Raw genomic sequence first — 12,945 nt, forward strand, 5'->3', positions numbered from 1 at the left:
AGTTCGTATCTTTCCTTAAGAAAAATAACGATATACCATTTCAGGTCAAGAAAAGAGTATTTGATGCTGCATTAATGTCTGCTATCCTTTACGGCTGTGAGTCCTGGCTGAATGCAGACTTAAAACCTATTGTAAAATTGTATAACTGGGCCTTAAAAACGTTGTTAGATGTAAGGATGACTGTTTGTAATGATGTCTGCTATATTGAGTCGGGAAACCCGCCCATCAATACAGTGATAAAGAAAAAACAAAGGAAATATTTAAAACGTGTTTGGATAGAGCGGTCACAGCTGGATGATGACCCACTGATACTGGCGCTTAAGACAGTAATGGCCGCCAGATATAACACCAAAGACTATGTCTACGACCTGATCCATAATGATTTAGATGATGTCAGTATTGGAATGAGAGAACTTAAGCGGAATTTACATCAAGTTGCGTCCTCCAGACGCAAAACCTATCTCGAGATGAACCCTAGTTTGTGTGCCCATCCTATATATTTGGAGAAACAAAAAGTGCCGGAAAAAGACCGCGTCGCCTTCACACGCTTCAGGGTGTCGAGTCACTCTTTGGCGGTGGAGGTGGGCAGGTGGAGTAGGCGAGGACGCGGCCGCTTGCCCCTAGAGGAACGGGTGTGTGTGTGTGGAGACATACAAACGGAAGTGCACGTTGTCCAGTATTGCACACTCACTCAACATCTGCGAAACCTTCACAATTTTTCAACAATTGGAGATATCTTCAGTAACAGATTTAGTCACGAATTTACATGTAACATAATCAGGCAGATTTTAGACATATATGATTGAGCTAACATGTTAAGAAATATCTTCACCAGGTAGAAAGTTTCTATTGTCGTTTAGAATTATTTCTTTGCTCTCGAGAACGAACGTCATTAATTATGTTTTTAAATATTTTACTTATGTTTTTTGATAATTTAATGTTAATCGATTGATAAATGACTAATGATTTTTTTTATCGTATTTTTTTTTTAGAATAATCATTTTAGAATAGATTTTATGTGAGGTACCAAATTAGTTATTAGTTTTCAATGTGTGTAATACTTATGTTTCCTTTTATCATAGAAATTTAGTAATAGTTCTAGAAATTTTATTGTTAATAGGAAGGATTAGAATAGAACTACTTTTAGTATTTTATTTTTTTTTTTTATGTACCTATTTATTAAGTTAATGTAGAAACGTTCAGAACGAGATAATTGAACTTTTATGTACAGAGAACAGATATTCTAGAAATAATAATTATATTACAAATGTGTATTTTAAACAATTATGATGGACCATATTTTAAATATAAAGTATTGTATCAATGTAATGTTGCTGTGGTCAATAAACTATCTATCTATCTATCTATCTATCTGTGTGTGTGTGTGTGAGTGTGTATGTGTGTGTGTGTAATAATAGCAATAATAACAACGATAAACTGCTTATTACGGAGTCAGTAGTGAACATTTACATATAGATTGGAGAACTTAACAATGAATAAAGAAATCTAAAGTAAGGCTGTGTGTATATGTGTGTGTGTGTGTCATTCGTTCATACGTCCCTGTGTTGACCGGCCTGCAACACTAATGGAGAGATTAATGAAGTGGCTGACTGGCTGAATGAATAGCGTCTGGAGAATCACCTGTATGGTGAGGACGTGCGTGGATGTTCTATATAAGTGGAAGGCATTTTTTCATAGTGTATATTGTTATGATGCTTCTGATGACCTTGAGTGAGCGGTGATGCTGCCCTTGTTCAAGTGTTTTAAAGTCAAGGTCGAAGTATTGACTGTGTTACGATGAGCAGTGTTGCATTTCCAGGCTTCGTGCACGGGAGGGAAGGTAGTGTTTATGGTGATGATGATGATAATAATAATAATAATAATAATAATAATAATAATAATAATAATAATAATAATAATAACAATAGTACGTAGCACCAATTCACGGGATAGGCATATCACCATCATCATCATCATCATCATCATCATCATCATCATCATCATCATCATCATCACCACCACCACCAACAAAACCAGCAACACCAACCATATTAACAAATAAAAAAAAACTTGCCATTTGAAAAAAAAAAAAAAGTATAAGCATTATAATGTACTATTTCATTAAAAACTCCCTTGAAATCTACAGTAACTTCCAGCAGAGGGTGTTAGAAGTTGTGGAGATCAGAAGTGGAAATGTTTACAATACGAGCCAGTGACACAAGACTTATAGCGTGACTCATAGGCCTGTGTTCAGGAACGCTTTGTTCTCTCACCACGATTATTTTCAAAGCCTACAAATCTGAGCAGCCAAGATCTCCAGACTGTTCCTCCTTTTTTAACGACCACACCACGTTGTATACACCGCTTCTCGTCCGATCAGCGAAGTTAAGCAACGTTGGGTCCGGTTAGTACTTGGATGGGTGACCGCCTGGGAACACCAGATGTTGTTGGCATTCCAACATTTATCTCCCGTAGTCAGGATGGCCGAGCGGTCCAAGGCCGTTCAGGTCGCAGTCCGGTCTTCCGGGCGTGGGTTCGAATCCCACTCCTGACAATACCTTTATAAATCTAAAATCGTCTTGTGTCAAGGCGGCGTGCTGAGATGGGTAGAAAAGTGGCGAGACAATGAGTAAACAATGAGTAGTAATAAATGGAAAAGCACTTGAGTGACGTAGCCAGCGGGGTGCCATAAGCATCAGTTTCACAGTAGGTACACATTAAACAACCAAACTCTGGTAGGTACAGGGTACGAGAAAGATTTAGGAGTTATAGTTAGCTCTGAACTCCGTCTAGGAAAACAATGCATAGAGGCCAGAAACAGGGCAAATAGGGTACTAGGATTCACTTTTAAGAGTGTTAAAAGTAGAAAGCCGGAAGTAATATTAAAATTATACTTGGCGCTGGTCAGACCTCATCTAGACTACGCCGTGCAGTTCTGGTCCCCACATTACAGGAAAGATATAGGTCTATTAGAATCAGTACAGAGGATGATGACTAAAAGAATACAGGGGATGAGGAGTATTCCTTACAAGGCGAGATTGAAGCTGTTAAATCTACCTTCTCCAGAGAGACATAGGTTAAGAGGGGACCTGATAGAAGTCTTTAAGTGGTATAAGGGTTATAACAAAGGGGATGTAAACAAAATTCTTAGGATCAGCAACCAGGGTAGAACAAGAAATAATGTGTTCAAGCTTGAAAAATTTAGGTTTAGGAAGGAGATAGGAAGAAACTGGCTCTCGAATAGAGTGGTAGATGAGTGGAACAGACTCAGTAATCATGTTGTTAGTGCTAAGACATTAAGGAGCTTTAAGAGAAGATTAGACGGGTTTATGGATGGGGATGATAGGTGGAAATAGGTAGGTATATTTCATACAGGGACTGCCACGTGTAAGCCTGGTCGCTTTTTGCAGCTTCCCTTGTTTCTTATGTTTCTATATTCTTAATGTAGAAATATTATTATTCTTTCACTAGAACCATGAAGAAAAAAACACTCTAAAAAACACGTATAGCTTCAACTGGAGCTTTTGAAAGTAATGGACGTGCCGCGCAGAAGTGGATCAGATTATGGTCCTTATTCTGATGAAGGACCACAGACGCCCTGGTCGCCACTCGTCGCCCTGATGGTGATAATGATTAATAATGTCACCAAGTCAATCTCCACCTGTGCCATCCACCCACCTCCTTCCTTCCACGCGAGAGACAGCCACGCAACCTTTCCGCCCTCGCCAGGATTGATTAATGAGCTTGTGACAGGAAGCATCTCAAGGGAAGGAAAGTGTTCCTGTTACTGATGCTGGTGGTGGTGGTGGTGGTGGTGGTGATGGTGGTGGTGGTGGTGATGGTGATAGTGGTGGTGATGGTGGTGGTTATGGTGGAAGTGATGATGCTTATTGGTGATGGTATTACTTTCTTTTACAGTTATCTACATCTACTACTACTACTACTACCACTATCATTGATTAATGTTGCACAGTGCTTTCTCTTAACTTTCCTTCTTATTGTTCCTTTATTAATTACGTCAGCGGTTGGCCATTTAACTATATCCTCCTCATCCTCCTCCTCCTCCTCCTCCTCCTCCTCTTCCTCCTCCTCCTCCTCCTCCTCTTCCTCTTCCTCTTCCTTTTCACATTCCTTACCTTCTCTCTCAGCCACATTGACATACATGGAAACCCTTCTACAAATTGCAACACACACACACACACACACACACACACACATACATACTATCATTCACTCCTGCAATGCATTTGAAGTTTCTCATGCATCCATTTCCCTTTCTCTCTCTCTCTCTCTCTCTCTCTCTCTCTCTCTCTCTCTCTCTCTCTCTCTCTCTCTCTCTCTCTCTCTCTCTCTCTCTCTCACTCGCTGTATGGATATTTCAAGCGTTGTGAGTTACTTGAAATTGCTGGTGAGGGAAGAGGGAAGGGAAGTTCTTTAGTGACAGAGAACAGTGAAGAGTGCTGAGGGCTGCTGAGTGGCGGGTGGTCAGCGTTGGTCTTTTGGAGAGTTTGTCGTGTAACAGGAGTGAAAGTTAGCAGAGGAAACATGCATATAAAAAGAAAACTGATCAAGAAAAGTGGAAACGGCGTTAGTTAAAGACTGGAGCGTTCCTCATCACGTCACGGATTCACTTCAAGCGGAAAAAAAACCAAGAAAGGCAAATGATGATGACGAGAACGAGCAGTCAGCCCACGACGCGCAGCTGAAACTCGATAATGGTTAATACCTGCCGTGAAATTAACGTGAAAATTAATTAACGTGAAATTTTGTGCCGCTGCCTCCGCCCTTGACAACACCACGGCTCAGCATCCAGGAAACCTCTCCTATATTACCAATAAAAGACGCTAGGAAGGAAATGCATGCTTGAAGATTGATGTGGCAGGTAACGTTCGTTTAGTAGAAAACACACACACACACACACACACACACACACACAGTAGGCACAGTGTGTGTCGCAGGTGCCTGCATCAAGCCCATTCGTCTGAGAGCTCCGATAGTCGTTCTTCATGCAACTTAAGAAACTCAGTTAGTGTGGTCTTGGTGCATTAGTGGTGATGGCCCTCGAGAATGTGTCTGGCGAGACGAAGGTGTGGCGTTTGGTGTTATAAGTGTGTGTGTGTGTGTGTGTGTGTGTGTGTGTGTGTGTGTGTGTGTGTGTGTGTGCCTGTGTTTTCATTAGTGTTTTTCATGGAAGCGTCTTTAATCCACGTGTGGTGTGTGTAGGATACAAATGACATTCACGTAGGCAGTGGTTGCATTGGTGAAGCAGAAGGGCGCAGCTGTCAGACGTCATCACCTACATGGAAATGTTGACCAGTGTTTAGAATTACTGGCTCAAGTGACTGCTCTTGTGTCATAGGAAAGGAATTACATCAAGCATCACGAGCAACAGTAACGTTTTCATTACTGCGTGACGCACACTCGTGAAAGACAAACACCTAAACAAGTAGCTGTAATTCCTCACAGACGCCCTGCCCGCCACTCGCCTCCCTGATGGTGATAGTGACGAATAATGTCACCAAGTCAATCTCCACCTGTGCCATCCACTTGCCTCCCTCCCTCCACGCAAGACAGCCACGCAGTCTCCCATCCGCGACAGGATTGGTTAATGAGCTTGTGACAGGAAGCATCTCAGGGGAAGGAAAGACGCGACCTCATATTCCCTGGCGGTTCTCAGTCACTCTCCCCTTTCATGAGTCTGTGATGTGTGGTGGTGGTGGTGGTGGTGGTGGTGGTGGTAATATTTGTTTGAAGTAATATTTGTTGTTAATATTTGTTTAGTAATGGTACTAACTGCCTCTTCAGTCACCTACAGCAACAAGAACAAGAACATTAACTACTACTACTATGCTACTACTACTACTACTACTACTACTACTACTACTACTACTACTACTACTACTACTACTACTACTACTACCACTAAAACCACCAGCACTACTACTACTACTACTACTACTACTACTACTACTACTACTACTACTACTACTACTACTACTAATGATAATAATGATAATAATAATAATAATAATAATAATAATAATAATAATAATAATAATAATGATAATAATAATACTGCAGGTATAAGTCATACATGTAGATAATAGGGGGAGGAAGTTAAATAAGCCTTGGAGAGATGCCGGCTCAATAACGCTGATCAAGAAAGTAGATAACTGGCAGGTTTTCTGGTGAAGCGGATCATTAGATAAAAAAAGTTTTCATCACGTCACTGAACACCACCCACAACACAAGCCTCAAAAACTCGCAGTCTCACCTCAGTGCCTCAAGGTAGGAGTTAAGTTATAGAGGGGCATTAACAGTTGTAATCTGCGAGTCTCGTGTTGATTATAGAGGGATGGGGAGCCTTGTTGTTAGCTCTGGAAGGAAAGGAACTGTCCGTTAACACAGTCAGTTCACGCCTATTATCTACAAAACTCACTGGTGTGTGCATAGAGCTTAAAGATGTTACACTACTACTACTACTACTACTACTACTACTACTACTACATTACTACTGTTTCTACCACATGTTAACTATTCACCTGTCTTCTATTCTCACGTGAAATATACCTGATTGACTGATTAGCAGACGATTGGGAGAGGTAATAAGGACGATACTGAGAACTGTGTGTGTGTGTGTGTGTGTGTGTGTGTGTGGTCAAGATCCCCTCATCTTGACCCGCGGGACTTGAGTGGGTTTGCATAACGCCATCATCCTGTGTAATACATCTGCCTGACTGCGCTTGTAACGACAGTCCCAGGCTGTTTGTCTTGTGTCCTTTGTGATGTGTTAAGTAGGTCTTCAGAGAGAGAGAGAGAGAGAGAGAGAGAGAGAGAGAAGAATCATCTATCTATTTGTATATCCATCCATCCATCTATCTATCCATCTATCTATCTATCTATCTATCTATCTATCTGTTTCTTTTCCTATCCTTTCTTTGTACCGCAGTAAATGTAATCCAGGGTGAGGGCGTGGAATGAATGGAGGGAAAGCACTGACTACCTCTCGGCACAGTGACAAAAGATACTTTCTGCTACAGGAAAATTTAGAAAGTGCCTGGTAAAGTATAGGAAGCGAGTGCATGTTTGGCAGTGCTGCTTCCTCCTGGAAAAAATGCGAAGGGAGAATGTAAGAGAGTGAGAAAAAAAAAAAAGAAACTGAGAAATACGAGTAAGTTGTCCAACATTCTTTTCCTTTTTGTCCCTCAGCCTCGGCCGCGGACAGCCCCGTGATGGTCAGCCCTCCAAGTGTGCTCATCTTAGCAAGGCCTTCCTCTCCCAGACGACCAAAACGGTGTGTACACGCTGAAAGCAACACCTGCTCGCCCACCTCCCACTGCCACCCCACATCCCACTCACCCACCACTGCACCACTTCTCTCCTTCATAATGATCCACCATTTTTCCTTACCACCTGCTCCACCCCCTCCTCGCCACTCAACACTTCTCTAACAGCCACCTCGCTTCTGAGTAAATTCCACACATGAAGATTCCTCTCTGCAAACGTAAATTGAAATAATTCCCTACATCATAAAGTTCCCCTAATGTAATAACACCTAATGTGTCAACCTAACCCAACTTGATCTAACGTAACCTAATCTAACCTGACCTAAATCTAACCTCGCCTTAGTTTACCTTACCTTACCTTACCTTACCTCACTTCACCTCATCTTACCTTTCCTTGCCTAGTTTATCATGAGATCGTAACTTAACACAGTAGTCACTCGCATTTTTGGGAAGAGTTACTTGAAGGGAAATCTTGTTTCGGTGTTTGAATGGTAGAGTCGCCACAGATACTCCAAGCCACTCGCAGCTCACGTCTCTGTCCCCACGTCTCCACACACACACACACACTCATGCCCGTCCCTCATCACCCTCACCACCCACTGCCTGCCACTCACCTGCCACCCTCCGCTCCTCACGATTTACAGCACGTCCATCACCCCTTACCGTCTGTTCCTCTCCTTCATCAAACCCACCTCGCCTCTCAGCCTGTCACTGCGCACTGTGCTCACACTTCCTTATCAATCTGTACCATCGCATTAATACTTTTTTCATACATGACTGGCCTAGATATCAGATTGGATGAGAAGTAACGGGTTCAACTCTGATTAAGCTAGATTTGAAAATGAGATAGGAGAATATTGGTTCTTAAATTGGATGGCAAGGCTGGAATACATTTTGCTACGAGGTTATTAGTTAGAACAATTTAAAAAAAAAGTAAATAAGAGAAGATTAGACAGATTTATGAATGGGAATGATGGGTATTCAAGTATTCAAGTTAATATTACTTAATTTCGAGTAGGAATATATGTTTAAGTCTTAATGAGATTGTTTAGCTACATTACTTTTCCTAAAATAAGTGGAATATGATAATGAAAGGAGACACAAGATGAAACAAGAGTACGTATTACACAAACGTTCTGCTGTTGCCTTTCATGGAGAGAGTTAGGTTGATCCCATTCACTTGCCTTACCTATACAACACTTACAGCCGCAGTATTAGAGGAGACTAGCTACAGAATAAAGGAAAAGAAAGGCGTGATCTAATGGTATAGTCTTGATCAGAAGTCGAGTAGCTCACCGCATTTCTTTCCGTAGTGTTTTCCTTCAATCCCAAGTCCACTGATCTAGTAAGAATCAATCAGTTATCAGATTTATATATTTCTCACTTAAATTTACAAGTACATACTGACTTACTTTGGTACACGGCTTGATTTTTGTAGACTAGCCCTTCTTTTGAACTTGTCAGCATATCAAAAGACTTACGGTTCAGGATACACATTATGGGGGAATGCAACAAGTCAGGTGACCATAACTACTGTTGCTGGTAGCGGTGGGTATGAATGGCTGCTGGCACGGTGATGTATATGTGCACCTAGTTTGAGTGGACACAAGCATTACACCTGAACTACCACGTGTTGGCTCACTGGCTTCTTGCAACTTCTCTTACGTTCTTGTGACGGAGGGTGAAAATAAGAGACCGCCACGTGTTGACTTTCCAGTTAGCGACCCCTTGCACCTTCCCTTACGTTCTTATTACGGGGATAAAACACTTCCGAGTCTCACTAACTCCAAGATAAGGGATCTCGGAATTGACAATGGAGAGGACGATTGAAAGGGGACGACGGGTACTGACTCCGCCTCCTCCTCGTCGTCTTAATGAGGCTTATCTATTTACTGAGTGGTGTAGGGGCGGGTCACGGCTGGTCCTGAGGGCCGCGGCTCACTGTTTCATGGTTACCGTATCCCATATTTGCTTTCAACACCATTGCCAGTTTGGTCTCTCTCTCTCTCTCTCTCTCTCTCTCTCTCTCTCTCTCTCTCTCTCTCTCTCTCTCTCTCTCTCTCTCTCTCTCTCTCTCCGATTAATGGAGGTGAAGTGTATATTGTGTTTGGTCATGAATGTAATATTTATCATGTTTTAAAAGGTTATGTGATGTTAAAGCTTTCACGTGTTTGTCAAGAGAATATTAGTAAGTATTTTTCTATCACTTTCTATTTATTTTATATAATTATTCTGCTTATCTATCTTTTTTTTCTGCGTATCTGTTGGTCTGATTATCGAGATTTATCTATCTCTCTATATCAGCCTATCTATCTATGTCTACCTATGTCTTTCTATCTATCTGTCTTTCTATTTGTTTATCTATATCTATCTCTATATGTGGCGTGTATCGTTTCCATTGCGTGTCGTAACAAAACCTTGGACGTTGTTTCCAATTCAAGGCCACGTAGCGCACACCCTCTTCTGCTAATTACCTCATCAAGTTTTAATGAGTACGTGGAGAAATTTCGTAAAGGTGAATTAATACGAGGATACTCAGGACGTGACGGTGAGGCCCGAATGAGTTTGTTCCTGCCACACGCTTTCAAATGTAAAGGGCTTGTAGTGTACAATTCAGGAAGCCCTTATCGTCTTAATCCTCTGACACCTGTAGGAGTTGTACATTTATTTTCACTAGGAAGTTTTACTCATCAAAAATTAAGCTACAGATACTAGAAAGCCTTACTAGATATTCAATGGTACCTTTTTCATGCGAGTCTTGTCTTTAAAATCGGTGTCTAAACTTATGCCAGACTGTAATAAGCTGAGAAAAAGTTGTAGCAGTCAGAGTTAAGGCTTCACTTAGCAAGTAACCAGAGTGGACTGTAGGAGAGAACTGTCACTGCTTCAACGGGAAAGTCTAACGTAAACTTGGAGCGTCGGTTTGAAGCTTCGATCTTAACTAATGCGAAACACAGTTGGAAGCATTTTAGCATTTGCAGCAACACAGGGATCACATTTTCAAACATTTCCTGATTCAAACATTTCCTGATTAGTTTCTATGAGGCCCTAGTGGAAGTTATTGAGGTTTTCAAGAGAGTTGTCGTAATTCTAATGATAGTTCAACCAGTATTCTGTACCATCAATAGGAAAAACATCCTTGGGAGCCCAACTGATCATCTGTGCGGCCTTAGGAAACATCTCGTGTAGAAGCGCAGGCCGTTTCAAATCACGGGTTGGTGACACGAAAGTGAGAGCTATAGTAAAATTGCACACCTGACAAATAGCCAGATTTTTACCTTGAACAGTAATATTTCTCTATTAATTCACAGCAGCTCGTCGTTGTCTTATACATGTGGTGTGTGGTGTGTGTGTGTGTATGTGTGTTGACTGGAACCTAGAAGTGGCGTTATCAGGATCTTACAGTTATGGATCTAAAACTCGGGTGCAGTCAGTCATCAGTAACATTCCCGTCCATCAAATTATCCTTTTTATGATTTCTCTTTCCAGGAGTGTAAACTGTATTATAGGAAGCAGGATTACAAAAACATCAAAACACGCTTTGTACTTTCTGAGAAGAAGAAGCAACAGTATCATTCGCGTTCATCAATTTATCCTTTTTGTTCTCAGTCTCTCCAGGAGTGTTTGTAAAATATTATGGTAAGGAGAATTGCATCGTACCTTCTAAAAACCCCAAAATATTGCATGAGCGTTTTGCTTCCTGATGTCCTCCTCGTAAATTGTAGTATAAAGGAATGGGGGACAAATCACACACACACACACACACACACACACACACTTGCTCCAAAGACTATCGGTGCACGGCATGATCGACACTTTTGAATTGACCGTAGTATTGTATTCAGATTACGCAGCCAAGATGAAAAGGATCAGTGTATGGGTACTTCTATATAGTGATTCGAAACGTGTGGAATGAGACTGTCGAAATACATCTCTACCTATACATGAAGGCTGGCATCTCAGCACTCCTTTCCCAATACGTATCGTCACTGGTCTCGAAATGTTTATTATAGAGTATGCACCGATACCTTTGTGAAGCGAGTGTTCCTTCTGAAGCCTTGAAGCATTACATGAATCTTTGGCTTTTTAGAGTTGCCTTAATAAACTGTCTTATGTGAAGGACTGAGCGCTTATCATATCATATACTTCCTGTAAACGTGAAAAGCTTACGTGAATGGGTTTCGGTCTGTTCTGAAGCAATGAAACACTACATAAATCACTGGCCTTCGGAAAGCGTCGTCTGTTGTGAAGTATTAAGTGCCAGTCCTCTCTGAAAACCTCAAAAGCTAACGTGAATCGCTGTCCGTATATTCTGAAGCCTTGAGATATTACATAAATCACTGACTTCCGGGAGGTGCACTCGTACATTGTCTTGTGTGAAGGAATGAGCGCTTATCCTCACGTGCGCCCTCTGAAAACCTCCAAAGCTACCTTCAAAAGCTGGCTGTGTATTCTGGGGATGAAAACATTGAAGGCGCACTCATACAAGGTGAAGAATTAAGCACACATCCTCACACGCCAAGATGAATGGTTCGCTGTGTACTCTGGGGATGGATGCAGCTAACCCTTAACCTTGATAATATCCCATTAGACAATCTGACTGACTGGTTTCGCATCAGACGGTGCATCAAATGTGATGGGTAACTACAACAGCGTCACCAGCAGACTGAGAGAAGAATGTCCAGGCATTACTGTCTTTAGATGTGTCTTCCACAGCATCCATTTGTGTGCTAGTGAAGCAGCTAAAACCTTGCCTCGTGCATGCGAGGAATTGCTACGAAACATATATAATTATTTTGCACATAGCAGAAAGAGGAAATCTGAGTTTCGGGAATTCCAGGGTTTCTGCAATTTAAAACCGCACAAAATACTACATGGTAGTGCAACAAGGTGGTTATCATTACATGAGGCTGTGGCAAGGGTTTTGGAGCAGTGGAGTGCCCCAAGGTTGTATTTTCAGAGTAAGGTTTATGATTGTAGGTTGCTGGCTGTTGAAAACATTAGGAAGGCACTAGAGGATCAAGCAATAGTCTGCTATCTACATTTCTTGAATTACATTTTGCCACATGTAAATAATTTTAACTTAGTGTTCCAGAATAAAGGCCCAACACTTCATTTGATTCATGACAAATATCTAGCCTGTATCGGTTTTTGGTACATTCCATTTGTCAGGAGCATTTACTTTGTAAAGTTCCCTTATATGATATCAACCCAGCAAACGGCAGCCTACACAAACCTGTTCATCAAATTTACCTTGGGGCAAAATTACACTCGTTGTTTCAGGCACCAGAATATGTGAATAATGTAGATATGATGACTGACATCAGGTTAAGATGTAGGACTTTTCTTATTGTACTATATCAAGAAATCAAGAAAAGACTTGACTTAAATAATAAGTTATGGATGTTGACACGATATTTGCATCCTGGGAAAGTAATGGATCCCACCGCCAGAGCAAACATGTCATCCCTCAGCGACTTAATGGATGAACTGCCAAGGATCACCAATATGTATGATAAACAGGCTGTTCATAACGAGTGGAGAACTGTTCAGTTTTATAAATTCCCAGACCATCTTAAAGATCCAAAGTATTATATTTGCCTACTCTATGTTCATCTTATGACACTTACAGACGCCATGGGAAATTTCCAATACCGGA

At 41.3% G+C, this 12,945-nt stretch overlaps 1 protein-coding gene and 1 non-coding gene across 4 annotated transcripts in view; both read left to right on the forward strand.

The window, feature by feature from the left end:
• Positions 1–12,945, forward strand: part of LOC135098603 (uncharacterized) — a 202,299-nt gene that overhangs the window by 66,764 nt on the left and 122,590 nt on the right. For all 3 annotated transcript variants that reach the window (XR_010267163.1, XR_010267162.1, XM_064000958.1), the window contains exon 3: positions 7,210–7,294. Coding sequence is in view for 1 of the 3 variants with exons in the window: in XM_064000958.1 (XP_063857028.1) it covers positions 7,210–7,294 (85 nt within the window). In the remaining 2 variants the exon portion in view is untranslated. The remainder of the gene's footprint in view (positions 1–7,209; positions 7,295–12,945) is intronic.
• LOC135098615 (5S ribosomal RNA) lies at positions 2,335–2,453 on the forward strand. Its single transcript, XR_010267171.1, has one exon. It is a non-coding gene; the product is annotated as a 5S ribosomal RNA (ribosomal RNA).

Source organism: Scylla paramamosain, unplaced genomic scaffold, assembly GCF_035594125.1.
Source record: "Scylla paramamosain isolate STU-SP2022 unplaced genomic scaffold, ASM3559412v1 Contig70, whole genome shotgun sequence".
NCBI lineage: Eukaryota > Metazoa > Arthropoda > Malacostraca > Decapoda > Portunidae > Scylla > Scylla paramamosain.